At 39.7% G+C, this 27,080-nt stretch overlaps 1 protein-coding gene across 1 annotated transcript in view; it reads left to right on the top strand.

Annotated features, from left to right (window-relative positions):
• slc4a11 (solute carrier family 4 member 11) overlaps nucleotides 1-26,561 on the top strand; it is a 76,536-nt gene extending 49,975 nt beyond the window's left edge. Inside the window, 13 exon segments of the mRNA XM_018685511.2 lie at nucleotides 3,630-3,839; nucleotides 6,479-6,563; nucleotides 7,536-7,661; nucleotides 8,503-8,616; nucleotides 10,021-10,153; nucleotides 11,753-11,826; nucleotides 14,237-14,465; nucleotides 14,938-15,044; nucleotides 16,858-17,023; nucleotides 19,039-19,212; nucleotides 20,761-20,956; nucleotides 22,222-22,391; nucleotides 23,699-26,561. Of these exon segments, the coding sequence (XP_018541027.1) occupies nucleotides 3,630-3,839; nucleotides 6,479-6,563; nucleotides 7,536-7,661; nucleotides 8,503-8,616; nucleotides 10,021-10,153; nucleotides 11,753-11,826; nucleotides 14,237-14,465; nucleotides 14,938-15,044; nucleotides 16,858-17,023; nucleotides 19,039-19,212; nucleotides 20,761-20,956; nucleotides 22,222-22,391; nucleotides 23,699-23,765 (1,851 nt within the window). The 3' untranslated portion in view covers nucleotides 23,766-26,561.
• The last annotated feature ends 519 nt before the right edge of the window (nucleotides 26,562-27,080 follow it).

The following is a 27,080-nucleotide window of genomic DNA, read 5'->3' as shown; positions in this document are numbered from 1 at the left end:
TCATGTTTTCATTTATGCTTTATATAAATGACGTGCTTATGATGTGCTTGTGCTCGCTTGTAACTGACAGTTAAGTTGCTACTGTTGTCTTCAGAATAGCAAAAATATTCCTCCTTAATGATTTATTCATTCATTCATTAAGCTGTGAGGAGATTTTCCTTTCATTTCCACTGCCAATCACTTTACTTTTTTATTGCTTATATCTGCCAGACACTAAAAGTAACGTAAGGTGCGTTAGCATAAGTCACTGATTATTTACACACCCACCATCTTGACTTTCAGTTACTGTATTTAAAAGGAAATGTGTATTCATTTTAACAGTGAAAACTTTTTTAATTAGTCTGCTCTTCCAAGTTCAGTTACAGTAGCCACCTGTCATGAGTCCAATTTAGTTTGGTTTTCTTAAAAGCAATCTCGGCTTTGGATGAGATAATGGAGTGAATAAGGCTCACCATGTTCTGCTTTTGCATGTTTTTTATCCCAGAATGCCCAAATTGGTGGTTTTGTGCAGGATTTTTTATCCCCCACAATTCCTCAACCTGTTGTTTCTTTCCACAAGAAGCCACAGATCACCACATGTTACAGTAAAAACAAGATCCTGTTGTGATGATGACAGCTCAGAGAATGTTCTCTGTAATTTAAAGGAAAAAGACAAGTGGGAAGAAAACACAAATGAGCTACTGATTATGTGCCACAGTAATTAAAGTATTATCAAATGAATACACAGTAAATCCACATAATATTTGGGCTGAAAAGGGGAGTTTTAGATTAGGATTTCCACTGTGTTTTTGTATTCTCTTCTGTTACTATTTTCCAAATAAAAACAGACAAACTGAGTACCCTTTTGCATAAAATGTTGGAGGGTAGCAGGGTTTGAGGAAATATCTAATAGATTTACACATCTACACAGTATTGATTTTCAATTTAAGCTCACCCACTGTCAAATTCGTTTTACATTTTTTATTCTAATTTTCTGAATTATCTAAAATGCCACTGACATGGCCACTAAGCTGCCAAATGTCTGCTGAACAGAATTCAGTCCAAGAGCCTCTCAGTGTCTTGTGTGGGCATGAGTGCCCTGTTGGCTGAACCTTTTGGGTCACTGTTGTGTGCAGGATTGCAGTTTTCTTCAGTTCTGAAGAGCTCGCTGTAGCTGATGGAGAGTGCCACATATCCTGTATTACCCTTCCTTCCCATCAAAACATGAACTCTCTCTACTTCCCCCATCAAACCACTCAACCCTGCTGTCTTCACTGCTTCATCCCGAGCTTTCACCACACACTCACCTGTACACACACACACACACACACACGCATGCACAGACACACATCACTCCCCTGTTGTCAAATTGCGCTGATTGTTGCTCCACTCCAGATGGAAACCTCCACCCAAGCCTCAGCCCTCCCTCCCCTTCTTCACGCAGGCCCTACGTTTAGCCTGGTTTCCCCCAACAAGAACACCATGTCCACCAACCCACAACCAACCCATGGAACCAGTGTTGGGGGGGTGGGGGGTGGAGGCAATCAGCAGTGTCTCTGCTAACTGCATCGTGTTTCTGTTTGTTTGTTTTCTATCTCTTTTTTTCCCATGAACCCGTCTTTGTGTTTGTGCCTCCAAATGCCCTCCTTGCCAGTCTTACAGGCAGCAATCACAACCACTAATGGCATTCTCAGAGACATTAATCTAAGCCCCAAGTAAACATAAATCACTGTTATGTCTCAATTATCCTTGATGGTGACTGCTTCTGCGAGAAAAAATCTTTGAAGGGGCATGATGATAATGATAATAGGAATTCCTTTGGTTGGCAAATGTATGTAATCTAGCGTGAGTGAGGGCAGACCATTTCCATCACCCACCATTTAGAGAGCTTTACAGCATTTTTGGCTTTTTTTCCTCCTTTTCTTTACCCAGAATGAATGTGCTGAACAGACATGAGCTTTCTTCATTCACTCAGTTAAACAAACTCATACCTGAAATCTCTTATCAACACATTCATGTACTGAGAAACTCATCCAGCTCTTTTGTTAGTTTGAGAAGCTTCCCGCTGCGTTTGATGTTGGTGGCAGAGTGTTAATCGCTTTCTACATCTACAGTTTTCCCAGTCGACTTGGTTAATCAAACCAGTGACCTTCAAAACTTAGATCAATCCTTTTGCTTTTGTTTGGCGCTAATTAGCAACTAACTGAAAAGATGATAACACGATGAACATTATACCTGCTAAGCATCAGTTTGATATCATTATAATTGTGAGCATTTATAGCAGACAGAGGGAGATTTTTGATGGCTTATTCCTTTGAAGCTGCCAATCAAACCTATAGTCTGACTGAAAGTGGGGTATCCCGTGCCTTCACACAGAACCTGAGCCCCCAGATTAATCAGGATCCATTCTCTCAGCTCTTTCAGTCCTGGTTGAAATTCAGTTACCACCGTGAAAAAGCTTAAAGGCTTTAGTTATTCTGTTTGCTGCAGCTGCTACTGTACGCACTGAGCCTGGCTATGTTGGTATCATCACCACCTGGCTAACAAGGCTTCCCTGGCACCACACTGACTCACAGCCTGCCAGCACAATATTACCATCACTCTGTTGCACTTTGTGACTTGGGACAGCATTATTTGTGACAGATGTGGCTTTATTGACAAAAGCTCCTGGCCCCCAAGATACCCAGCTCCAAACCTGCTTACCTTACCTATCCAACCTACCTTTGACGAAATAATGTTTAGATGTACTTTAGGTAGCTAAGCATTAGGTTTTGGTCTATTTTGTGAAGGATTTTATGCCTCAGAGAGATGTTATCAAATGCACCTTAGATTGCATTGTTATGCAACAACATATCAAAACAGCAATTTATTCTGTTTATGTCTGCTTTCAGGTAATCCAGCAAAATAAGCATATCTAACGATGAAGTAGACAAATGCCTATTGTCTATTGTGATATTGTGATGTCACCCAACCTCACAATTAAATATAATCACAATATAAATCTGAAAATATCAATACATAGCTGAAGAAAACAATAAAAGATTATATTTCACGTATATTTATACTGCACTGATATTTATTACATTGTGCTGTGTTGCATTTTCACTGTGTTTTTTTAAGTCTTGCAGTCTTGTTTTTATTAGTCCTGTGTTTTTTTTTACTGTGTCCTTTTTGCACTGTGTGGGTTGAGCAGCCATAATTTTCTATTCTCTTCTAAAGATCTGAAAACATTTGTAGAGGAGATATACTCAAAAAAATTGAACCAGATATTTTTGATTATTAAAGCTGCTACAATCCAGCTGTTTCTATTAATAATACAAACAATAAAAACCTCCTCTCCTCCTGATGTTAGCTAAGGCTTTTAGTCTCTTTCAGCTCATTGTTTTGATTTTATGGCCCACAATATACTTTGTTTTAATTCACTCTTGCTGCTCTCAGCATCATTTACAGCTGCATGAGGCGTAACGATAATACTAATGTTGCTCCCTGTCTAATGGAGGTATAAATAGGCAAATGTTTGCTATCATAAGGGGATAATATGTCAGTGTTGTGTTTACAGCTTATTTCCCCCCAAGCAGCCAAAAAAATCACTTAATACAGGTTAAATAAAGTCAGCCACTGACAACCTCTTCTCAAATGCTCTCCCACAGAAAAGCACCAAGACAGCAATGGAGCTGGGCAGGACGTTTGCCACCCTCTTCTCTGACATCTCCTTCAGGCAGAAGCTGCTGGAGACGAAGACGCAGGAGGAGTTTAAGGAGGCGCTGGTGTTCCAGAGGCACCAGCTGACAGCGACCAACCAGCAGCCCACCGCTCTGGGGAAGGAGGAGACCGACCCCCGCAGTCACAAGCCCCTCAAGGTGGGCAGTGGCGTGTGTGTGTGTGTGTGTGTGAGCTGCATATCCCATGTGTACATTTCACTACTGGGCGATTAGGCACATTTCCAAACATTTTGAAGCAGCATGTATTCGTATGACAGCATTATGAGTCATCTCCAGCACCCTGAGAGGAGGCCTGTGATTGGTTAACGCTCACAATTTTTTTTTTCTTCACGCTAGAGTTGAGGTTTTCTGAATGTTTCTCATCCTCATCTTCCTCCCTCACCTTTCACTTACTCTTCATCACCCTATCTCTTTACAGAGCTCTGTAGAGAAATGAAACTATGCACATACATTTACACATTTCAAATCTTTTCTTTAAATTCTCCTTCATCTCTTTCTCCCCCCTTAACCACCCACCTCCTCCTCCTCCTCCTCCTCCTCCCTCTCCTCTCCTCCTCGCTCGGCTGGATTGACTCCTCCATCTTTTCTCTCTCCCTAATCAATCAGCATCAACTCCTGCCAGGCCTCCTCAGTGGGTAAATGACCTTACATCTCTCACAGTCCTGTCAGAACTCCCCACCCCTTAGCTACACGTGCATGTACACACACACACACGTTCACACACATACATTAACACACACCTCCAGAGGGGCTCTGCTCAATGCCACGGACCAACATCTCCTCCTAATGTTGCCGTTGACAGGCCAGGGCTCCCAGACATTTCCCCTTGTGTTTTTGTTTTTTTATTTTTATTTTTTGTTAGGTGTTTATCCCAGGGCTTGAAAGGCTCAGTGCCACTCAGTGAAAGAGGGATATATAGAAAAAGACAGATGGAGAGAAAGGGGGGGAAAGAGGGGGGTGGAGAGAGCAGGTGAAATCAAGAGGAAACAGAAAATGATAAAATGAGAGAGAGGGGAACAGAAAAAGACCACACACCCTCTCCACCTCCTTCCACATCCCAAATTGACATCAGACCACCCGCAAAAGCACTCCACTTTCCTATACTTTAAGAAACGAGGCCAAATTGTTGTTGTGTTTTTATGTTTTTCCTCCCTGTTGCCTCACTCTATCGACTGCTCAGAACGAATGGCAAACAGGTGGACAGTAATTCCTCTCTGAGACTTTTGTTTATCGAACCTGAGCCAAAAGTTGGTGATCAGCCCCCCCCCACCCACACACACACAGAGAATACACACACAGGCTCCCTTGTAATAATAAATGATTCCATGATGTATAGGGATTTAATGGATGAACAGTCCTTGTTGAACAAGCATGTGTGGCTTCATAAAACTAGCCACACTGCTCAGAGAGGAAAAAAGAAATGCTGATGCTGTTGTTTGTTTTCATGTTGTTTATGTTGAGAGAAATGGCTTTGTTCTGCCAAAAACTGTCAAAACTTTTTAAGATGACAAATGAGGCAGGAACAATTTTCCCAAGGGCTATACCTACTCATACGCCCCTCCTCGTCACCCGTTCCATTTAATTGTATAATGCTGTGTTCAACAAGAAAATGGAACACTGGGTAATTGGATAATTTACTTAATAAGCTCAGTCAGGACTGCACATTTACTCCTATCTCCTGTAACCTGAAAGCTCATCTTTTTAAGAAGCACTTCATGTCTCCTTTTGAATCACGTGGCCCTTTCCCAACCGTCCTCCTCCTGACTTCTCTAAAAATACACTAAATCTTCTATCCCTCGCTGTTGCTGTCATCTCTCTGTCATTCTTGATCATTCTCGGGACACAGGGATCTTTAATAAATGTACATCTAAATCCAGCCATGCTGCTCTGCTTACTTTGTTTTGTATTACGCAGTTAAAGATTTTCTAGGGCTGCCTCGTTAAATTTGATGATTCAAATCATCTTTGAGAGAGAGCACCGTGTGGAATCACCAGCGTCTTAGCTGAATCATCAAATGGGCAATTTTTAATCTAAATGTGTCATTGTCCACAGCAGAGTGCAGAATAAAAGAACATTCAGAGTTGGGTACAGCCTCAGGCTTTTCGTGTTGTTGCGTTTTTTGGAGGTCACCATGGATAAGACAAGCTTTACAAAAAACATTATTCATAAGTAAAGAAATAATTAAAGTGTCTATAGGTTTAATGAGAAGTACGTAATGGAACTGGTTTGTAATTCACCCACAAAAAAACACAAATTCATGTCTGATGGCTGGATTGATTGATTGATTGATTGATTGATTGTTGTTCAGTCACTGTCAGGCTACTCTTACAAACACCAACCTATGCCACCTGCAGGCAAGGAAAGGAAACAATGGAACTTTGTTGTAAAGAGAAGAAATATAGTACAATTAAGCTAGGAAACCTCCTTATTCATTTCACATTGTATCATATGATTTATTATTGAAATATTCAGCACTAAAGACAGATTTCTGTCAACCTACGTTGCTCATTTTAGTTTTGGTTCTGCATCCAATCCAGGACACACCATGACACTCAGTACTGGCTGCAGGAGGCAAATGTGTCAAAACTGCAGTGGCTGTTACTTTCTTTGCCTGTAGATGGCGCACACTAGCGTGCCTGCATCTGTAGGCTGCTGCTGCTGTCATTTTTATTGCCTATTGATGACAGAGCTTGGACTGAAATTGATGTTTTCCGTTGTCATATCAGGGAGACTCTGTGTCCTTGTTCAAAGTCTAACCTTTTTTCCTCTGTCCACAGTGTAAAGATTTCTTCAAAGCCGGCAGGGGGATTTATGAGGACTTGTGCCGCAGACTGCCTTTCTACCCCTCTGACTTCACAGATGGTAGGCTGGACTTGGACTTGTAGTGAAAGTGAATCATCCTCCTTATTATGCCACGCCAGGGTGCCTCTGGCAGCTCCTCATTTGTCTGTCACCCTTTGCCTCAGATACATCTGTGCTGCATCTGTGTCACATCTAGGGTCTTCTCCTGCTAAAATGACTGTCTCAGATGTCTTACTGCTCCCATATGTTCCCATATTTCCAATATTATTGTAATTTCCCAAGATAACAGGCAAGGGCATTGCCCTATACAGTACCACTGTAATCTCAGCAGGGTGATTGTTTTTTTATTTTGTTTTCTTGGCTCATTAGATTATATTCTAAAGTGCAGAAGGGTTTCTGTCCCCAGTCAAATACATGTGAGAAAATAAGTTCTTGTGGATGGTTTTTAGTTGGCTTTATTGTCAAAGGTGATTCAAAGCAGGACAGCTGACTCAGTTGACCTTCATTGTAAATAAGAAAAAAGACTAAAGTCAAGCAGAGTAAAGTACAGTTGAGGAGAAGAGCGTTCCAGCTGCTGCTCTCATTCAGTCCTCTCTCATTTCGTAATGTATCCAAACACATTTCATTGGGCTGTAACAAAATCAAGATATTTCTGTCTTGTGAGTGTCATCAGATAATGATCATCTGATGAAGGTCACAGGACCAAAATCATTGTGATCACATTAGAGCCCAATTAAAGTGTTTTATTTTCAAAATGAGTTATCCATCATTTGGATAAAAGCCATAACTGCTCTTACAAAGTGATGGATAGCACAGAACTGAAACAGATTACTTGTATTTTAAAAAGTGCAGCAGGCAGTGTAAGCTCCTGTAGAATAGTTTTACTGTAACTTACTGGATGTTCCATATTTTAGAGGCACTGAATGATGAACTCCGCTAATGTTTTTGTCATTTTGAAATTAAAGTGTTGAGCCCCCTCTGCTCTATTATGAGGTGAATATGACTCATGTGTTTGTGTTTATCTCCCTGCAGGTATAGTTGGCAGTAATAAAACCCTGCTGAAGTACATGACCACAGCCATCTTCCTCTACATTGCCATCCTCCTCCCTGCCATCGCTTTTGGATCCCTCAATGATGAGAGCACACGTGGCGAGATTGGTATGAGCACTTACTCGAATGTAGACACGTGAACATCTTTCTCAGAGACTGTAAATTTATTATTTATTATTTGTTATTTTTTAATAAATTAGACCTGAACAGACTAATTGTGGAAGTTTCATAATTTTATTCCTCATTTTCTTTCTACCTTAAAGCAGCATTTATTGATTTTTGGCCAGTAGGGGTCAGAAGAATTTTATAACAAGCTGACAATCACACAGCTCTGACCTGTGTTACAGTCCTCAGCTCTTATTATTATTATTATTATTATTATACTCTTTACCCTTTACATGTGGCACTTTTTTCATCAGCTAGTTGCTGCAAGAGACAGAGAGCACAATGAAACAAGGATAACACATAAGTGTATAAACCACAAAGAAACAGAAGCTTTTTAATTATATGAACTGATTTGGCCTCTTTGACACTTGTCTTAAGCAACAACAGCAAAAGCACAATCACCTTTAGTTTTCAGCTTTGACTTTGACTTTGACCTTGGGAGGCTCTTCCTGAGTGACTGCAGTAAATATTTCATATAACTAAATCCAAAAGCTAAAAGAGGCAACAAAAGCTCCATAGAGTGTCAGGGTTAGGTGATAAATTCTCTGTGAGTTCACTGTAGTGAGAAACTACTTAGACATTAGGAGTAGTAATTTTATGTCTTATTTCAAAACAGTAACTGATATATCTTTAAAACGGGTGTAATATAAAAGTCTTTGCCTCATATTAACATTTTTTTTGGGAAATGAATTGGAAATTTACTCAGGAAAAACACAGCAGACATTCATGCACATTAATCAGCATTTCCTCCTGCGTTTTCTCTGTGTGTGTCCTCTCTGCACAGATGTTCGGAAGACCATCATCGGCCAGAGCATCGGTGGGGTCATCTACTCGTTGTTTGCTGGCTCTCCCTTAGTCATCCCTCTAACCACAGCTCCCCTCGCCATCTTCATCAGCGGTAGGCTTCCCCTCTTTCAGTCAGCTCAGCTCCGCCAAAATACACTTATCTTTTCACAGTTTGATTTGAAAAGGAGGCTGCGGGTGGGTGGAGTACTAAGAAGATTACGTCAAAAATCAAGAGAAGGAGGCACCCAGCCGTGTAGAACAGCAGCTAGAAACTCTTGTGTCCTCATCTGCTTTCTCTTTTACCGGAAAACAGCACCTTTGGACTAATTTAGTTGTTTGTCGGCACATATGCCCCCAACAAGTGTTCCCAGTGCAGTGGAGCAAAAAGCACTCATCTCCAAAAACATACGTTTTTCAGGAATGAAGAAAAGAACTTTTTTTCACTCCTCACTGGTGTTACATAATGGCTGGTTTCAGGGGCCTACGGGTCAGGAAACTCACTCACTGCATACACGAACATGTAAACTTTATATTCAGTCCAGTGAGACAACAGCATATAAACTGTTATATGGTTTTTACCCAACAGCAATGTTTTGTTGGTTGGAATTTAAATGATGTTGACGGCTGGAAGCTGCAGAATCGGGCAGTGATGAGGAAAAACAGCAACGGCGATGCCAAGATGTAGTTTTAATACCAATGCTGTTTGTTGGGTTTGTGGTGTGATGATCTTTGAAGTAAATGGGTTAGAATTGTGCTAAGCACATTCTCATGGGGATAATTATAGTACATTTCCAGCAGCCTGTCGGAGCAGAACAATGGCTTGTTTGTAAAGTTGTAACTCATCTACGCACAAATTTGCTTGAGATTATAACTCAATTGTTATGGCTTAACAAATACACTACAATTCCTTTGTCCTTTTTATGTTTGAATGAAATGTGTTTGTTTTTCTCTTTCTGTGTGTGTATGTTTAAGAAATCTTAAGTTCTTCCTCAGTTTTTCACTAATAGCTGCAACAAAAATAGTCTTTTTGTTATTTTAATTCTTTTTTAAAGCATCTGTATTTACAGGATACAAAAGGTGATCAAAACTATCCCTTATTAACCTAGTTTCTTTTTATTTATTGAGTAAATCAACATCGATCTATCTCCCTCTGTTGGCTCGTTCTTCGTTGGTTTGTTCGTCATACTCTAACTAACTCTAACCCTACTATCCTACTGATGAGGATTCCACCACCTTTATTCTTTTTACAGATAAACCCTGCGACGGCACCACAGTGTCATTATTCACATTACAACCAAGGTGACATACGAGTTAGTGTTCAGTGTTGGGAGGATGACATGTTTACTGCTGCCTCATTTGCATTAGCAAAAGAAGCAAAGAAGCTGTCAGTCAGCAGGAGTTAAACACAGTCCTCAGGTTGTAGGAGAACATTAGTAATAAGGATTAATAATGTCTCAGATGCTTCATGACGTGTGTTTATGTTTCTGTCTGTGCGTGTGTTTGTGCACCCTCACAGTGATCCGAGGAATTTGTGACGACTACAACCTGGACTTCCCCGCTTTCTACGCCTGCATCGGCCTGTGGAACTGCCTCTTCCTCATCCTGGGAGGCATCTTCAATGTCAGCCTGCTCATGAAGCTCTTCAAAAGGTGTTTACTCACGTGCACACTTGTTCTTTTCAGTACAATCCAATTTAATGAATCAATTCTTACATTTTGTTTTATGTCTTGGTGTGCCTCCTTCTCTGTCAAACAGGAAAATGTTTTAAATTGGGCGGTCGTGACAGTGTCTGCTGCAGTATCCCTAGCACTCAACAGAAAAGTCTGTCTGTTTTATACAACAAACAGTTTTTAACGACAGCAGAGTTCATTCTGTGTGACAGCCACCAGAGTTTCAGAGCCTTATGGTTCCCTTTTCAAAAGTCCCTTTAGCCAACACCCACAGATATAAGAACTCTTTCATACTCTCTTCTTTCTCTGAGCTAAACTCAGCGAGGAAACAGTAACACGGGCTAATATACGGTGGCCCCTGAAGACAAAGAACAGAGAGAGAGAGCACAAACTTTAAGGGGAATGTGCTCCAAATACAAATATGAAAACACATGCAATAAGAACTGCTACACTGGAAGTGCTCCAGGATGCTGGTGGGCTTGATTTGGATAAGCAGTAATGTTACAGATATTTCTAAACAGATTTTCTGGAGCGAAATAAATCAAATTGACAGTGAGTGTAGTAAAAGACACACTTATTATCCAGTGTGTAACATATAAAAAAATAAAGCAGAATTTAATGCAGATCGCACTGCCTCTGTTCTGTTAAAATATGTTTATTGAACTGTGCTGATATATCTGCACATATCAGAACCCTGAAGTCTTCAGACAGAGCACTGTTGTTAAACTGTCAAATAAAACATGTATTTATTATATAATCAGCTTTACCCTCAGACAAACTGATAGCAACAAATCTTATATTTCAAGTCAGAGACCAAATTCTATCTTCTGAAAGGAATTGCGACATATTTCAGAACGGAGAGCCAGCGGTAAATTACCACAAGGCTCGACAAGCAAAGAACGTTGTTCCCTGGCCGGTCATCTCAGTAGCTGGACTGCGAGCTGCTGAGGTGACCGCAAACCTCAACCAGCAGACAGGTCCTCGTGTCTCTGAAAGCACTGGAGCAAATTATATACATTATATAATATATACATAAACAAAAGAATCTGTAATGTTGCTCTAAATCGAAACCATCACTCCCATCAGCATCGGTGCACTTTTCCCCATTTCTATGTCCTAACTGTTTAACGTACATTTCATGAAACTGTAACCTTCCTTTTTTTATTTGAATTCCAGTTTAGTATTCAGTTGCCTTTCAAACTGTGAATGTCTGAGCTGCACTGTGTGTGAACCCTGTCTATCTGTCTGTAGCCCAGTTCCAGTTATGTCTTATAGGTGCAGTGTTTGAAGGTCACTACACACAGATAGAAGTTATAATAGGAACAATAACTCATGCTTTCCTTTTGAATTTTATTTACTGTATATTTCTCAGGTTTGATTCAGTCATTTATTTTTTGCCCGGGGTTAATTTTCTTTTCAACCTTATTTTAAAGTGTAATTTATGAGTAAATAAAATAGTATGGAAAGACTTTTTTTCATTAAGATGACTTCATTTTTTTCTTATTTCACTTCACATTGACTGTACTTTACTACAACAGCCTTGATTGTCAAATCTGTAATATTTCTGTGGTTTTCCAGGTCGACAGAGGAGGTCATTGCTCTGTTCATTTCCATTGCATTTGTGGTCGACGCAGTGAAAGGCACAGTGAAAAGTAAGTTCCTGACACACATGGCAGATGTCTGTCTTCTTTGTTCCTACAGCTCAACCTGAGGCTTGTTTACATCACTGTTTTCACAGGGTCACGTTGCCTTTGCTGTAGCCTCTTCCCGCTACATTGCTGGCACATTTTGGCTGTGCAAATCAAGAGCTTGTAGTCAGCTCTGAGTAATCAGAAACAGTGACAACTGCAGCATCATACCTGCTGTCAGATCCACCACCAGTCCTCTAGTTTAGCAAAGGTGTCAGCCCATGTCTGAATTTTAAGCAGTTAATTTCAGTGACTCAAGAAAACTTTAAATCCCCAAAAAAGTGCTAAATTTCCACTGTGTTAGAGTTGAATTTTTGAGATTATAATTTAAGTGAGCAGCTCACTAATTAGTATGGCTATTCTTGACGGAAAAATCCTCTGTTGACTGATAGTCATAAGACCTCTTCAGCCTAATCTTTTAGTCCATTTAATTAAAAACTGTCAAATAGTTTTCCCCAGTATTACTGTACTTCTGTAGATGAATGCAGTCATGCAGAAGAATCTCTTAAAATGTGCTTATTAAAGAATGTTTTTGAATATCATTGTGATGCCAGGTATAATTTTAGACAGGGCAACCACGACCCAAACGACAGATGAGTTAACCAGACTAGTATGAGCAGTCTGTCTTATTCAAATCCATGGTAGGTCAAAGCCCTGATACATGAGCCCTGATTCATCCGGCCAAGAGTCAGATACACCGCCCACCAGTCAGTTCAGTGGTGGAGAGATAGTAGAAATACATTAGATCCTCTGTTACTCTGGTGGGTCAGCAGACTGAGAGGCTGAGAGAGATACTATGTACTAAATTAATCAGTCCAGATTTTGAACTCAGCCTGCAGCCATATTACACCACCCCCTGCCTTTACCGCACCTCATCGTGGTACATCATAAATATTTTACACAATTTAATTTCCAAAAAATGAGATGACGATAGCAGAATGTAATTTATTTTGAATGCAATATTGTCCTGTTTTGGAGATTGCCAGTGCAGTAGTTCAATTTTCAGAAACCATTTGTAAAATACGCTCCGAGCTCATATGCCATTACCATAACATTAACCTATGACATTTTGTTGACACTTTTCATCCAAAATATTTTCCAGTAACATGAATGAATACATTTTAGGAGTATATTCAGCCTCCTGTACAACTTTGTCCGATGCATATGTTTCTCCTTGGTTTGATGAAAAGGCCTGCGGAGTGAGCTGCATGCAGGTTGTGTCACAAACTCTTTATTGAAAGTGATGCTAGAAATGATTTCTACTTGAGTTGGGACTCTCACAGTCAAGGTTTGTCCTCCTTATTTGAAATAGTTGGAGCATTGCTCCACAGAGTTTAACATCCCAATGTGCTGCTCACTAAAGGAGGAGACACAAATTATTGGTGATTTGTGGGTTGTTTATACTGTAGCTCTGATATGGGTGTCAGGACTGATTTCCATAAACAGAGTCCAATACAATCTGGTTCAGCCCAGAGACCAAATCTGTGGTGTTCTACTCGTTTGACCTCTGATCCAGTCGCTGACTGTTCTCATTAGGATTATTTTAAATTTATAATTGGGAACACTGGCATCATGTATGTGAGACAAAATCAAGAAAAATAAGGCTGTGTGCTCTGAGTGGGTATTTTAGAGTTGATTCCAGTTGATCAGGTTTTACTGCAGAGCCACATCTCAGCAGGTTTATCTTATTTTTGTGGAGTTCTCTGTCCCTGCTGAGTTTACAGTCCTTGTCGCTAATGTCCCTTCAACCAACGTTTTACCTACATTTACAATTTTTTCCTGTTTTTGTGTTTTGACTGCAGCATAAACAGCACAAGCTGTTTCTGAGGCTGGTTGTTTTATCTGTTGTTCAGTCAGTACAGGATGTCTTGCAGGATTTCAGGGTTAACCCAGCAACAAGGTCATAATCATAGTCTAACCATCATTCAGTGTGTTTTCTGTTTACTCAGTGATCAGTGTGAGCTGCTTTCTGATGTCAAAACTAAACTAGCTACTCCCTGCTTTAAGCCATATGCTAACATGCTAACTGGTATAATGTTAACCATGTTTACAGCTGTAGTTTAGCATTTTATCATGCTAATATTTGCTACTTAGCACTAAACACTTGCATGTAGTTTTGCAAGTATTAAAAGATCACTCAAGTTATTATAAATAATGCTGAAAGCCAACATGAAGAAATGAATGTCATGACATGTCATCCAGTTGTTCATGAGATACATCAGTTTGGACCAAAGTGGTGGAAGAACCGACCTATCGACCATCATGACAACGAGTCATGAATGTTGGTGCAACGTGTGGGGCCACACATCTTAGTTGGTTGCATTAATCTTACAGCCTTTTCCCTGCTTTACTGAACTCTGTGTGTGTGATTCAGTCTTTCACAGATACTACCATGCCCCGACGCTGGCCAACAGAAGCATAGAGGACTTCCCTCAGGGCGGAGACCTGTTGGGAGGAAACAGGAGTGAAGTGGCAGCGGGGTTAGCACTGAACGCTCTCCCTGAATCCTTCATCCAGTGCACTCGAGAGAGACCTGTCCTCTGCCTCCTGCTGATGCTCGGGACATTATGGATGGGCTACACCCTCTACCAGTTCAAAAGGAGGTATGTGCCATACTGCAGCGCTGCAGCAGTCTTTAAGATAAATCACTGGAGAAGTTTAAATCGTGTTTGGATGGGAGCTCTGCCGGCCAGGATGAATACTGCTGAGTAGGGCCTTGACTCTAAAGATTGTCAGGAGTGACAGAGCTTGCAAGAACTTTCTAGACGGGGCTCTTACAAAGCTCCCTTTTCTGTCGAGGGTTCTATTCCAGTCAGTGATTTAATAAGCATTAATATTCTACTTCTGATTGCTCCCAGTAATCAAATCAACCTCAAAGCCGGATTCAATTGTGTAAGCAAAAGGCAGACCAAGGTACTTAAACAGTGTCAGGATTGCAGCCATTGTCCTTGTCTTGTCCACAGTAATTGTATTCCTCTATTATTTGTCTCTCCCTGTTCATTCCCTCCTCCTCCATCTCTCTCCCTCTCTCCTTCTCTTTTTCTCCCTCTCTCTCTGTCTCTCTCTGTCTTTCAGTCCGTTCCTGCATGCCAAAGTGAGGGAGGTGCTGTCGGACTGCGCCCTGCCGATCTCAGTGCTCATGTTCTCCTTCATCGGCTCCTACCTTTTCAGTGACATTGAGCGTTAGTATCATTTGTTGCTTCACTGAACAGTTAGCACTGGAGAGTGCATTTCAGATTTTCATGCTAGATAAAATTATACAGTCTAAACATGTGTGTCCATCAGCCTGCAACATATGTGACCACAATCAATTATTTATTTATTTTAATTTTTTGTTTATTGCACTTTTAGGAGTCATTAAAATTTTTTCGTTACTACTTTTATTTTGAAATTTTTAGTGTAGCATCATACACATTTGGCTGTAGATATTGTGTCATAATGTACAGGTAATCTCATTAAAATGTTAGCCGTTATAGTAATTGATTTATACTGCTGATTGTATTATTAGCTTCTGAAAAGCATAAACTTATTTACTAATTTCAGTTCACTGTTACCTATGCACAAAGCTCGATGACTGGATGTTTTTATTGAAATGCACAGTGGGAGCTGTAGTTGACTTCTCTCTCAGTTTTTATGGACACAGGCTTGTAGCTTTGAGTGTTAATCAAAGAAGCGGATATTTTTAATTGTTGCTCATATTTAGAGTTAGAGATTAATGCAGGAGAGTTTCTTTTCCTTTCTTTCTTCACAACATTGTCTATTAAGGAAATGAGCAGAACTTTAATTTCCAGAACACTGAAGCCCAAAATAACTCCTCCCATGCTGCGATGCTATACAACATGCACAGGCATATATGTTTTCTCACAGGTTTTTAATTAATGATGAAGTGATGCTGTGACTGTTAACTAGGGCAAAAGTGACCGAGAGGAAGGGAGTTGATTTCTGACATCTGCGTTTTGTTTTTCATAACGTGAGTTTGTTGTAAGACATATGCCTGTGATTATGTTTGATTATCTTTGGTAACACTGACAGTCACTGTGGTTCTTCACTTTAGAAAATGTGTACTTTGAGTTTAAGCACAGAGTTTGATTGAAGGAAGCAGTTTCATCACATTACATTGATATAAAAAATGAGGGTAAAAACTCTGGAAGTGGCTGTTCTGGAGATGTTTATATTTTAAGGATCTGGAGTCTGATCCAAACCCGCTGAAGGGTTCAAACTTATGGCCTGTTTACTTCCAAGACAGGCTGTCTAACTATGAGCCCTTGTTTATTTGGTACCTTTATTGTCTTTTTATGTTCCTTAATCAAGGCACAGGCCAAAACACATCGGAGAATTTCAGTTTTTCTCCTCTATTGTTTAGCATCATTTTGAGTCTCCATTCATTGTTGCCAAGGCAGCAGCTGTTCTCCAGGGGTCGACACAGAAACACAGGGACCAGCGCCAAACTCTCAAGTGAAGTTAAATTTAAGTGCCAATTTTCTGTTCCTTTACCTTCTGAGACAATAAGTCATAAGATAATAGACCCATTATTGTATTGTCACTTCTTCCTAAATTTAACCAACTGCACTTAATTCAGCTGCATTGGAGGGGATACAGTCCTAAATGAGAGATCGCGCATTTGAAAAAAAAATCTTTTACAAAATGATTGCTGGTGTGAAACCATGAGTCATCACAACAGTTTGAGAGACAGTTATGTTCGTGATGATAAAATCTGATGAGCTTTGGAAGTAGTGGTAATGAATTGTAGACAGCTTATTCTTTATACAATTTGTCCAGTTGATTTGTTTCCCCAAAACCCTCGAGAGCACAGCCACATATAAAAGACTCTTGTTGCAAGCAGCTGTTTAACTCAATTAACTCATATCAGATAAAGTTTTATAAAGTTATCTAACAAAGTTATGCAAGAGTTATGTAAGAGTTTGGTGGTAACTTTTTCAAAATCTCAAAAATCTAAATTAAACTCGTGATTGTTGTTTTTTCCTTTTTGAACAGTTCCAGTCTTTAAAGTTCATGACCGGCCCATCTTCAACGTGGCTCCATTTGAGCGGCTGTCGGCCATGAACGTTGTCAGCGCCATGGGCCTTGGCTTCCTCCTGGCCCTCCTCATCTTTATCGACCAGAACATCGTTGTCTCGCTGACCAACGCACCGGAGAACAGGTACAGCTGAGTTACACTCATCTAAAGCACCTGTTTCATCATCTGTTTCATCTCAGTTCTAAGTAAAGTCCTTTATACACACTCACAAAACTGTCTTTATAGAAGGTTGAATAATGACAGTGAGGGTGAAACCTGAGGTGTTGGGTTGGTTCTAGAACCTGGTTTTTTCCATCACCCCTCAAAAAGCCACCAAGGACCTTTAGGGATCCACTGACCCTCCTTTAGGATCTGCTGTAACCAGATATTTGCCGGTCTGTTAGGGAGAGCAGATGAACTGAGCCAGAAACTTGACATCTGAGTCAAATCCTCACAGTCAGAGAGCTCTGAAGAAGCCTCAGAGCCAAAACACAACATTGAGCTTTTCCCCTGTCCTTCTAAATTTGCACTGGAAAGACCAATTTAGAGCTTATCCATTCCCCATAGATGTACCATCAACCAGCCCCACAGTAAAAATCTATAATGATGGAATTTCAGCCCTTATCTTGTACATTTGTTGGGGAGAAATGAATTGGATCTAAATGTCTGTTCCAAACAAGGAGGAATTCACCTGTAGGCAAAACAACAGCTGCTATAGCCTAAAAAACTCTGCTCTCTAATGGCACTGATCTGTGCGACACCATTTTCATATTGTTTTATTGTGATCTCACTTACTCTACACAAAAAAAATCTAAATAAAATAAAATGTGAAGACTCCTATCAGCTGTACGTGGTGTAATCCCAATATAAAGGTTGATAAACACAGTTTCTCTTCACTCATGTAACTAACAATAGGACAGGAGCTGGAAAATCTTGTGGCTATTTCTGTTCCTACTTCCCTCTTTTGACTCTTTTATTTAGTGCATTCCTGTATTTGCTTGACATCCTGTGTTTCTTTTTCTTTTTTAGACTCAAAATGAGATATTATTCCTTTCCTTTCTCTCATCACGTTCTCCTTCTTTTTTAGGTTCTATTTCATTCTTTATTTATCTAAAATTATCTGTCATCATTATGCAAATAAATATAGACTAAGCAAACTTAGCCTAAAAAATACTTGTGGTCTGAATTTCTGTCCCAGTCTGATCATGGCTCTGTCCATCATAGGTTCACTCTTGTTTTACTACAGTTTCTGTCATTCTCCCTCTTCTCCTCCTTAATCTCCTCTGACAGTGGGACTCTACAGTTTCCACAGTTACTCTGGTTTTTCCAGAATTGTATTGTGAAAGCAGAAAGCAAAGCCTATAGGGAACCAGTCTTAACCACAATGGTGTCATTATTCTGTAGTCATTACATTGTGCACACAATGATAAGTTTGAGTCAGTGGTTTCAATGTCATTTTCAAGGACGTGTGAGCAGGATGCATGGATAGTGATCAATGTGTTATTGCTGTAGACACTCACCTGCCGACACACACACAGTTTTAAGGTGAACCTCCTCCCAAAAACACTAAAAATGCACGCACACACACACACACACACACACACACACACACACACACACACACACACTGGCCTCCTCCAGAGCCGGCTGGAGAGGCCGGAGAAATGCACAGCAGTGATCCTTAACTAACATGAGCAGAAAAATGTTGTGTGGTATCATAAAGGTCGCAGTCTTCTTTTTATGTGATGTTACAGTAATGTCACGTTCAGCTTATGATGTCATCATCAGTGACATATTGATTTATGCTTTTCCTTCGTATGAAAACATGAGAGAATGCACCACATGTCCGTGGGTTTTCTTGTGTTGAATGTTGAAACATATGAGCGAGTTTATTCAGGTTGTGTTGAAGGGCACTGCTAACCTTAGGAGAATGATGCCCTTTGTATCTGTGTATGAGTGTGTGGGTTGACAACTGTCACGCCTGCTCTCCTCTAAATATTACTGTATGCAAATTTCTTCTTTGTGCATCTCTGTCTGTGTAAATGAACTTGTGTACACGTGCGTATGTTTTTCATCTCTCTTCTTTGTGTGGTTTTAGCCTGTTGTTGTGTTGCAGTATGATGCTGTTGACTGCGTGTAACAGTTGCGTTGCTCCTCAGGTTGCTGAAGGGCACGGCGTATCACTGGGACCTGATGCTCTCCGGGCTCATTAACATACTGATGTCGGTGCTGGGGTTGCCCTGGATGCACGCCGCCTTCCCCCACTCCACCCTCCATGTGCGCCAGCTGGCTTTCGTGGAGCAGCGCGTTGAGGGGGGGCACCTCTACGAGACGTGAGTTACCCGCCCTCTCACCGCTGGCGCTAATCAGACGCTCAATTAAAGGTCGTCTTCAGAGCGTGTGGTGACTGCAATTTTGTGTCGCAGGCTACTGTATCCTGCTCCTCTCTGATTGCATGATTACTATGTAACTAACCATTTTCTCTGTGGGTGGAAGAGGTGAGGGAGTTTTTAAGAGATTAGAGGATTGAGTTCATCATGCTGGCTGCACAGATATGTGCAAAATTACAGTTAGCACATATTCAAGATTCCTTAAGTAGTCAAGTGTGATAAATGGGGCATAGGAGAAAATCTTCTATGAGAACAGGAGATCTAATTAGAGACAGTGGTTGTAGAAAAATATGAAATTCAGGGATTTTGAAAGTATGTATATTATCTGGAAATTAATATTCCAAATTTCCAAATCTGAGTGTGTGTGTGTGTGATAAATTTGCCAAAGTAGTTATTTAAAGCAGTGATTTTTTTATGTGTCAGCCCTAAATGAAATAAATTCATTTCTACATTGTTTCAAACATAACATGGCAAAGTATTTCACATTAAAAAAACAAAGCAACAGACTTCTATAGTCTTAAGAGTCAACACAGCATAAATAGAAATAAATAAAAGCTACATGCAAGTCTAAATATCTGGGTCTTGAGAGGCCTTTTTAAGGTGTCCACAGACGTGAAGTGCAAAGGGAGAGAACTCCAAAATTTATGAGCCACAACCTCAAAAGCACAGTTTGCTCATGTTGTTTTTCCCTATTCCAAGATTTTTTAATTTAAATATTTTAAAGGCCTGAGGAGATAAAACTATTCAAGAAAAAGAAAAGTTAGAGGAAGAATAGTTAGAAACATCCAAATATTTTTTCCCACTAAGCATCCTGCGACCCTTCAGATTTATTTTGTGACTGCTTTGTGGGTCTTTACCCCTAGCTTGGGAACCACTTATTTAATGAATGTTTTTGCTTTCTCTAGCTTCACTTTTCTCTGGACAGTATGGGTAGATGCATGTGTCAGTAACACTTTGTACAGTATTTAAACAAAGACAAATCTAACTCTCTCATTTATCATCAAAAACTACTGATTGATCAGCTTAGGTGACACAGTCCACCACAACACTACACCTGAGCTGGATAAGACAGAGGGAGGTGGTGATTTTAAGCCCACACAGCCACACACACACACACACACACACACACACAGTGCTGTGAACATGTGAAATTATAATACTGGTAATTAATCATAGAAAATGTTTAGAAACATGAAATACAAATAACATAAGGAATAAGTTTATTTAATTAATATGTTTAAAGAAGAAGAAAAAGCTCTACTTTTCCTGCAGAAATCAGGATATAACCTTTATGACAGTCTGTGTACATTTTATCTGGAAAATTCAGTTTTACAAATGGAAAATGTGCTGGAACACTGATAAGAAAATCCCACAAAAATGTTGTCTGTTGCATTGTATGAAACAATTGTGTGCTCTCCAGTAACCATTCATTTTGTGTGTGTTATTGTGTGTGCGCATGGGTGTTTTTGCACACTATGTGTGTCTCCACAGTATCGTCCAGGTGAAGGAGACCCGGCTGACGTCTCTGGCTGCCAACATCTTCATCGGCGTGTCGGTGCTGCTGCTGCCCGTCCCTCTGCAGTGGATCCCCAAACCCGTCCTGTACGGCCTCTTCCTCTACATCGCCCTCACCTCCATCGACGGAAACCAGATGTGCGACCGCATGGCTCTCCTCCTCAAGGAGCAGGTGAGAAACTCTGTATGTGTGTGTGTGAGGATGAGTGTGTAAATGTGTGTGTGACCATATGTCGATTGCAGGGCTCTGCAGATCAAACGCTTGACTGGGTGCCCGGTGCTGGAGGACCAGACCCAAGTCAAATAATATTTGCAAATATATTTTTTTGTGTTTGTTTTAATCTACTCTGAATACCAGGTGGGTGGGGCTTGGTGAATTAAAGCAGATCAGCCAGTAAATTAACATCATTATTCTAGTGTGGGGTATCAGCCACATAAAGATGCTTCCTGACACCCATCTCTATTCATTATCTGCTGAAGCCCTTAACATGGTCAGTCAGATTAAAACATATCAAATATTTGTTAACTGCTCGTCCCAGAAATGGGAACTATCAGAACTGCTTTCCCTCCTTTGTTTCTCTTCTGCTGCGTGTCCGATTTAACCTTCCTACTCTCTCAGTAAAGCAAGACTTGCCATTTTCCTCTTAACTGTACTTGGTAACTTCACACACTAGTGCCTCCAAATGGTGGTGAGAGGTAACAACATGAAGGTAACAGTCAAATGAGGTCTTTGACAAATATCCAAATGGGAGTCGTTTTATTTCGTACTTTTAGTTACTAAAGAGTTAGTTGTGATTAATCACCAAATATCACCGATTTCCACATGTACAGCCTCTGCTTTGACAAGCGTTGTTACGTTTCGGTTGCTGCGGCGCATGAAGTTTGTTGTGTTTGATTTCCAGCCCTCAACTGTCGAGAGTCAAGATTTGTTGAGTCTTGTTTTTGTGTTTTCCTGATAAGTCATGTTCCCAAAACAATTGTAGGTAGTTTCCAAGATTGTGAAACAGCTGTTGGCAGAGGAGACTGAAAGATAACCTGCTGTTTAAAATGATCATAGCTGACAGCAGATCAGCTGGGGGAGATGAGTTTGTTTGTCTGCTACAGCCACACTTTTTTACAGACACATTTTTATATAATAATCTCACTGAGTGCTGGTTTAAAATAAAACCAGCGACCTCTGCCCTGCGCCCCACCTCACACATTCACACAAGAGACCCCTCATGCTGTAAATACACTTATTGTACCTTTAAGAAAACATCCACTGAAAGCTAAATGTTATTTATGATCTAAAACCCAGAGTGCACTTCTTAGGGGTGTGTGGGCCGTCCACTTCCCTTAGTCATTTCTCTAAGACTGCGGGAGACCTGAGGACAGAGAGGAAAAGAACCTCAGGGGAGATTGTATTTTAATCTGTCCTGATCCTCTCACCTCCTGCAGACGTCTTACCCGCCCACCCACTACATCCGCAAAGTGCCCCAGAGGAAGATCCACTACTTCACCTTCCTGCAGATGATGCAGCTGCTGGTGCTGTGCACGTTTGGCATGTACCCGATACCGTACATGAAGATGATCTTCCCTCTGCTCATGATCCTGCTAATCCCAATCAGGTACTGCCGCGGCCATTTTGTCCCAGTAAATGATTTTTCTCAAGTGCTTTAAACCGAGATGACATTCAGTAGCACACAAGTAGCGAGTATGGTGTCTGACCTGAATCTGCCTGTGGATGAAAACATGTTTCAGCCATGTGGACATGTTTCTGTTGTTTCAAAACGACTGATCTCTCTAATACCATCTTTTGAGAGACTAAAGTCAGAGCAGTAATCCAGTTTTCTTAATTACATTTTTAAAGTCTGTAATAAGGTTAAATGTTTTTCAGCTGGAAACATCTGGCAGTTCAGTTAGGTATAACTGTTGTGCTGCAGTTCGTCTGCTCTCTGTCACTAGGCATAATGTGTGAAAACAGTGGCTGCAGTACGAACAGCAGATGGGTGTAGTGCATTATATATGATATTTGTAAATTCACAGAATAATTCAGCACACTCTCCTTGACTTTCGTTCGTGCATCAAACTAGTGGAAAGTCTTATAAATAATGTAGGTTTGCAGTTGAAAAAGAAAACAAGTAAACTTTATTTTTCAGAGTTTAAGCAGAAGGATTTTCTTTCACAGGTCTCTGAAACACATTTATGACTTTTTTATTGAGAAAACGTTGATCAGTTTTATTAAAGTTTGGTTTTCAGAATGCCGTACCCAAGTTTACTGAAACACACTGTTTAGAGTTCATTAGCATATGAGTACAGATATTAATCCATTAATCCATCCATTAGCTATAACATGTATCCTTAAGGGTCACCAGGGGGCTGGAGCCAATCCCAGCTGACATTGGGCGAGAGGTGGGGGACATACAGAGACAAACAACCACTCACACCCACATTCACAGACAGTTTAGCGTCACCAGTTAACCTGCATGTCTTTGAACTACGAGAGGAAGCTGGAGTATCTGCAGAAAACTAACACCAATATAAACATTAATGAGCCATTACTTTCATTTGGTCACTGAGAGGTGTTTCTGTTGTTTTAATCACTGCTCTCCACCAAATCAACACAACTCTGAAACCATTTCAACAAAAACTGAACATTATAACCTTCATTAAGGTAGAATGTATTGCAGGGCTTTGAGATGTACCTAATGAAAGTGTATGCAGCATTTTCCCATCCAGATCTGTAGACCTCTCTGCGTGCTCACATTCTTGTACATCAGCCATCACTGTGCTGTTGATTTTCTCTCTTGTTCAGTGGTACTATTGAAGGAAGTGATAAATCTTGTTTGATAGGATCTGACATTTTGATGTTTTCTTTCTCATGTCTGGTCTAACAACTTCCAGTTGACACAAATTCTGTCTGCTCTGTGTTTAGGAACAACGTGCTTCCTCATATCATTGAGGCTAAATACTTGGACATAATGGATGCCCAACACATGTAGCTACAGATGGAGACAAGCTCTGGAACCACAGAAAGACGTCTGGAATTTTAAAAAAAGAAAAAAAGAAATGAGGATTTAAAAAAACAACATATTTTTCAATGCAAAACTGTATGGAAGCAAAAAGGAAAAATACCGACTGTTTTGATTTTTGTATCTGATAAGAACATTCTTACAGGTGAAGCACTGGAAATGTTATGTAAGGGAGAGAGATGAGAGCCTGTGGGAAATATTTTTTTCCAATCGTGGACAGACAGCATCTCTCTGGGGAAAAGTTCTGCTGAAAAAAAAAAAAAAAACAGGACTGTCCAGAACTCCCTGTTTCACCTCCGTTTGACCCTGTCAGATTGTTCAGTGCCATATACCTCCATGTTCTCCTCTCACACCTTTAGTTTGTAAGATAACACTTTACAGTATCCTCACTGCAGTGTATGCATCTGTGTTTTAACCTGTGGGTGAGTGTTTAAAGTACTTACTAATAACGTGTAAGTAATAAAACTCTGCCGGTGTACATTGTATAGTACTTAGAAAGGTGTAATGGCACAATGTAAGTATGACCAATATCTTTTTTGACACTTTGCCCTCACACTGTGTTTTTACACTGTCATGTGAGTAAATTTTACATACTTACACTGTGTTGTTAAGTACTTCACTACTTTTCCATTCGTGAATTACCTGGTGAGAACACTGCATTCAGGCCACTGTAAAGAAAATCCTAACCTTTTGTATTTTTGTCATCGTGCAGTGTTAAAACCTTTACATTCCTGCACCTTTTAGCTGTGATTCACCCTTTTTCTATAAAGGACACTTGTGCCCGGACATACTGTATTTAGTTTCTAAGTCATTCCAACAAATGTCAGTGTTCATTAAGGAGAGGAAAAAGCTGTGTATGTGTGTGCACGTGTGTGTGTGTCATGGGCACATTACTAATCTGTCTTTCATCAAGCTTCCTCCCAGCTCTTTAGAAAGCCTCATTTTTAAGGTGGAATTTAAGTGCTCCACTGAATAGAAAATACATTCCACAGGTATATATTAAATGTAATTATTTAGAACGACAGCACAAACCAAAACATATAGTGAAATGAAATCTTTATCAAATTCTGAATATATTAGAATATATTATGGCAATATACAAAAAATATTTTAGGTTAAATTGAAATAGAATATTTATTTATCATAATGACAGTTTATCTTTTAAAATAATTTTGTGTGTTAACCCCAAAAGTAATCTGTAACTCTCTGTTGGCTCCTTTACATTCCACAGTTAGTTGTACTTTGAGTGTCATGTCTTACATCTGCCGCAGTGTTTACATATCAAAGTCCCTTCCAGCTCCATGTCAGAGTCCAACACAGTTCTGGGGCATTGCTAGTAAAAAGGAGTCAGGTAAGGTTAAAAAATAAAATAAATAATAAAAAAAAAAACATTTGTGGGCTTTGGATCCAACAAAATGCATCCCTTTTTTCCTTTTCTTTTTGTGAACAAGTGTTCAGAGATGAGTTTTAGAATAATCCGGTCTTGTTTTCCTATTTAGATGTTATGATTAGATCAATGCTTGCAAACGTTGTCATGTAATAATCCAGACGTCTGGAGAGGTTATCTTGTTATCTACAGTACAAAAAGAAAAAAAAAGAAAAACTCTAAGCACTGGTTTGCTTAAAGCATGTCTCATCTGGGTTTTTGATACAATGTGATGCCAATGGACATGTATCCTACACAAGAAAAAAAAAGCAAGTCAAACAGTAACTTCTCAATAAACTGAATGCAATGCTCAATATTCAGCAATACTGTGTATAAAACAGAACTTCACTGGAGAGATTTGGGTTTCCCAGCGAAGGCTGACCCATCAGTGAAGCAACGACAGGCCAGCTGTATTTTTAAGACAGCAACTTTTCAGTCCATCCTCATGGTACAAAAACTGCTCTGTGCTGATTCAATTATTGCACACAAGGAAGAAAAAAAAAAGTTTGCCTGTCAACCAGGCATTCACAGTGCCGGATTTTATTACGGTTTAGTTGCTTTCCCAATATCCAAATGGCAGCTCCCTCATGCAGTTCTGTTCAACTTTGTCTTACAGATGTGAGAAAGATGTCCAATTTAAGCAGATGTCTCATGCCGAGATAGCGAGGCATGAAAGGAAAGCTCGGAAGCATTTGCATAATCCGTGGACTAAGCCTTAAGACAGCACTGGTGAGAGCAGAGAGAGATTGTGAGTTATGAAGTAATATGTACAGTTTGCAATGCAAAGTTTAGTTTTTATCAACTATCCATTATAATCCATGGCAAGGTATTAGTTTCTAACTTTGGACCAAGTACAGAGATTTAACCATTCTTCGTATGTGACAGTATTGTTGTTGTTCCTTGATATCTTCTCTGTACTGATGATTTTGGAATAGCAGCAAACTTCTCTCAGAGGACTTAACATTGGATTCAGAGTGAGAGACATACTACTCTGTTTGTGAAACCTTGACTCCCCTCTTCCCAATTGGATTTGTTTGAAATTGCGTACTGTGGTGTTTTGTTTCTTGTTTTTTCTTTTCCTGATTTCATATAGCCTACTTTTTCTAATCATGAATGTAAGATGTGTGGATTTTTATATAGCATACTAATTTAGGTGTCAAACAGAATCTGTAATTTTGTCAAAAAGATCAGCTATATTTGTAAGCTGTAATATGTAAAAATGAGAAAAAAATGGTTATCAAACAGAATGTGCTGGTTTACTATAGTATATATATACTGTACACTGAAAAAGAGAGACTATCTCAAGCTGTTTGCCAAATAAAAAGTAGTAGTGATGTAAATATTCATGTTTGCTTGTGTTTATTGTGCTGTCTGTGAATTTAATATATCAAAATACGTTTTCACATCGTCATAATGTTTAATATGTATTTAATATGTTTAATATACTGCAAATCCCTTTTAGGATCCCTAGGGCCAAACATCCCATTTACCAACACTTAGTTACATTTTAAGTATCACAAAAGGGCCAAACAGGTAAATAACCAGCAGCTGGTATCAAACCTCAAAACCTTTTGATGCCAGTCAAAATGTAGCAGGTCAGACTTGTCATCTTGTTTTCAGTCATTGATCAGACAGTTCATGGTTTAAATAAAAACTTTGTCATTTTTCAATTGTCTTTTTGTAAATTTGGTCAACATGGAGTAAATAAACATTTAATAAATGTAATATGAAGGTTATATATATATTATATGATAGCTGTTATGAAATATATTGAGAATTTTCCTACTCTACTGATTTTCCTCCTACTCAGAGGATGATTTCATTTAATTTTCTTCTTGTACCACAGGGCGTTATGAAAT

The sequence above is a fragment of the Lates calcarifer genome, linkage group LG19 (genome assembly GCF_001640805.2).
Source record: "Lates calcarifer isolate ASB-BC8 linkage group LG19, TLL_Latcal_v3, whole genome shotgun sequence".
NCBI lineage: Eukaryota > Metazoa > Chordata > Actinopteri > Centropomidae > Lates > Lates calcarifer.
Note: the sequence above shows the minus strand (reverse complement) of the source record. Positions and strands in the feature narration are given on the sequence as shown.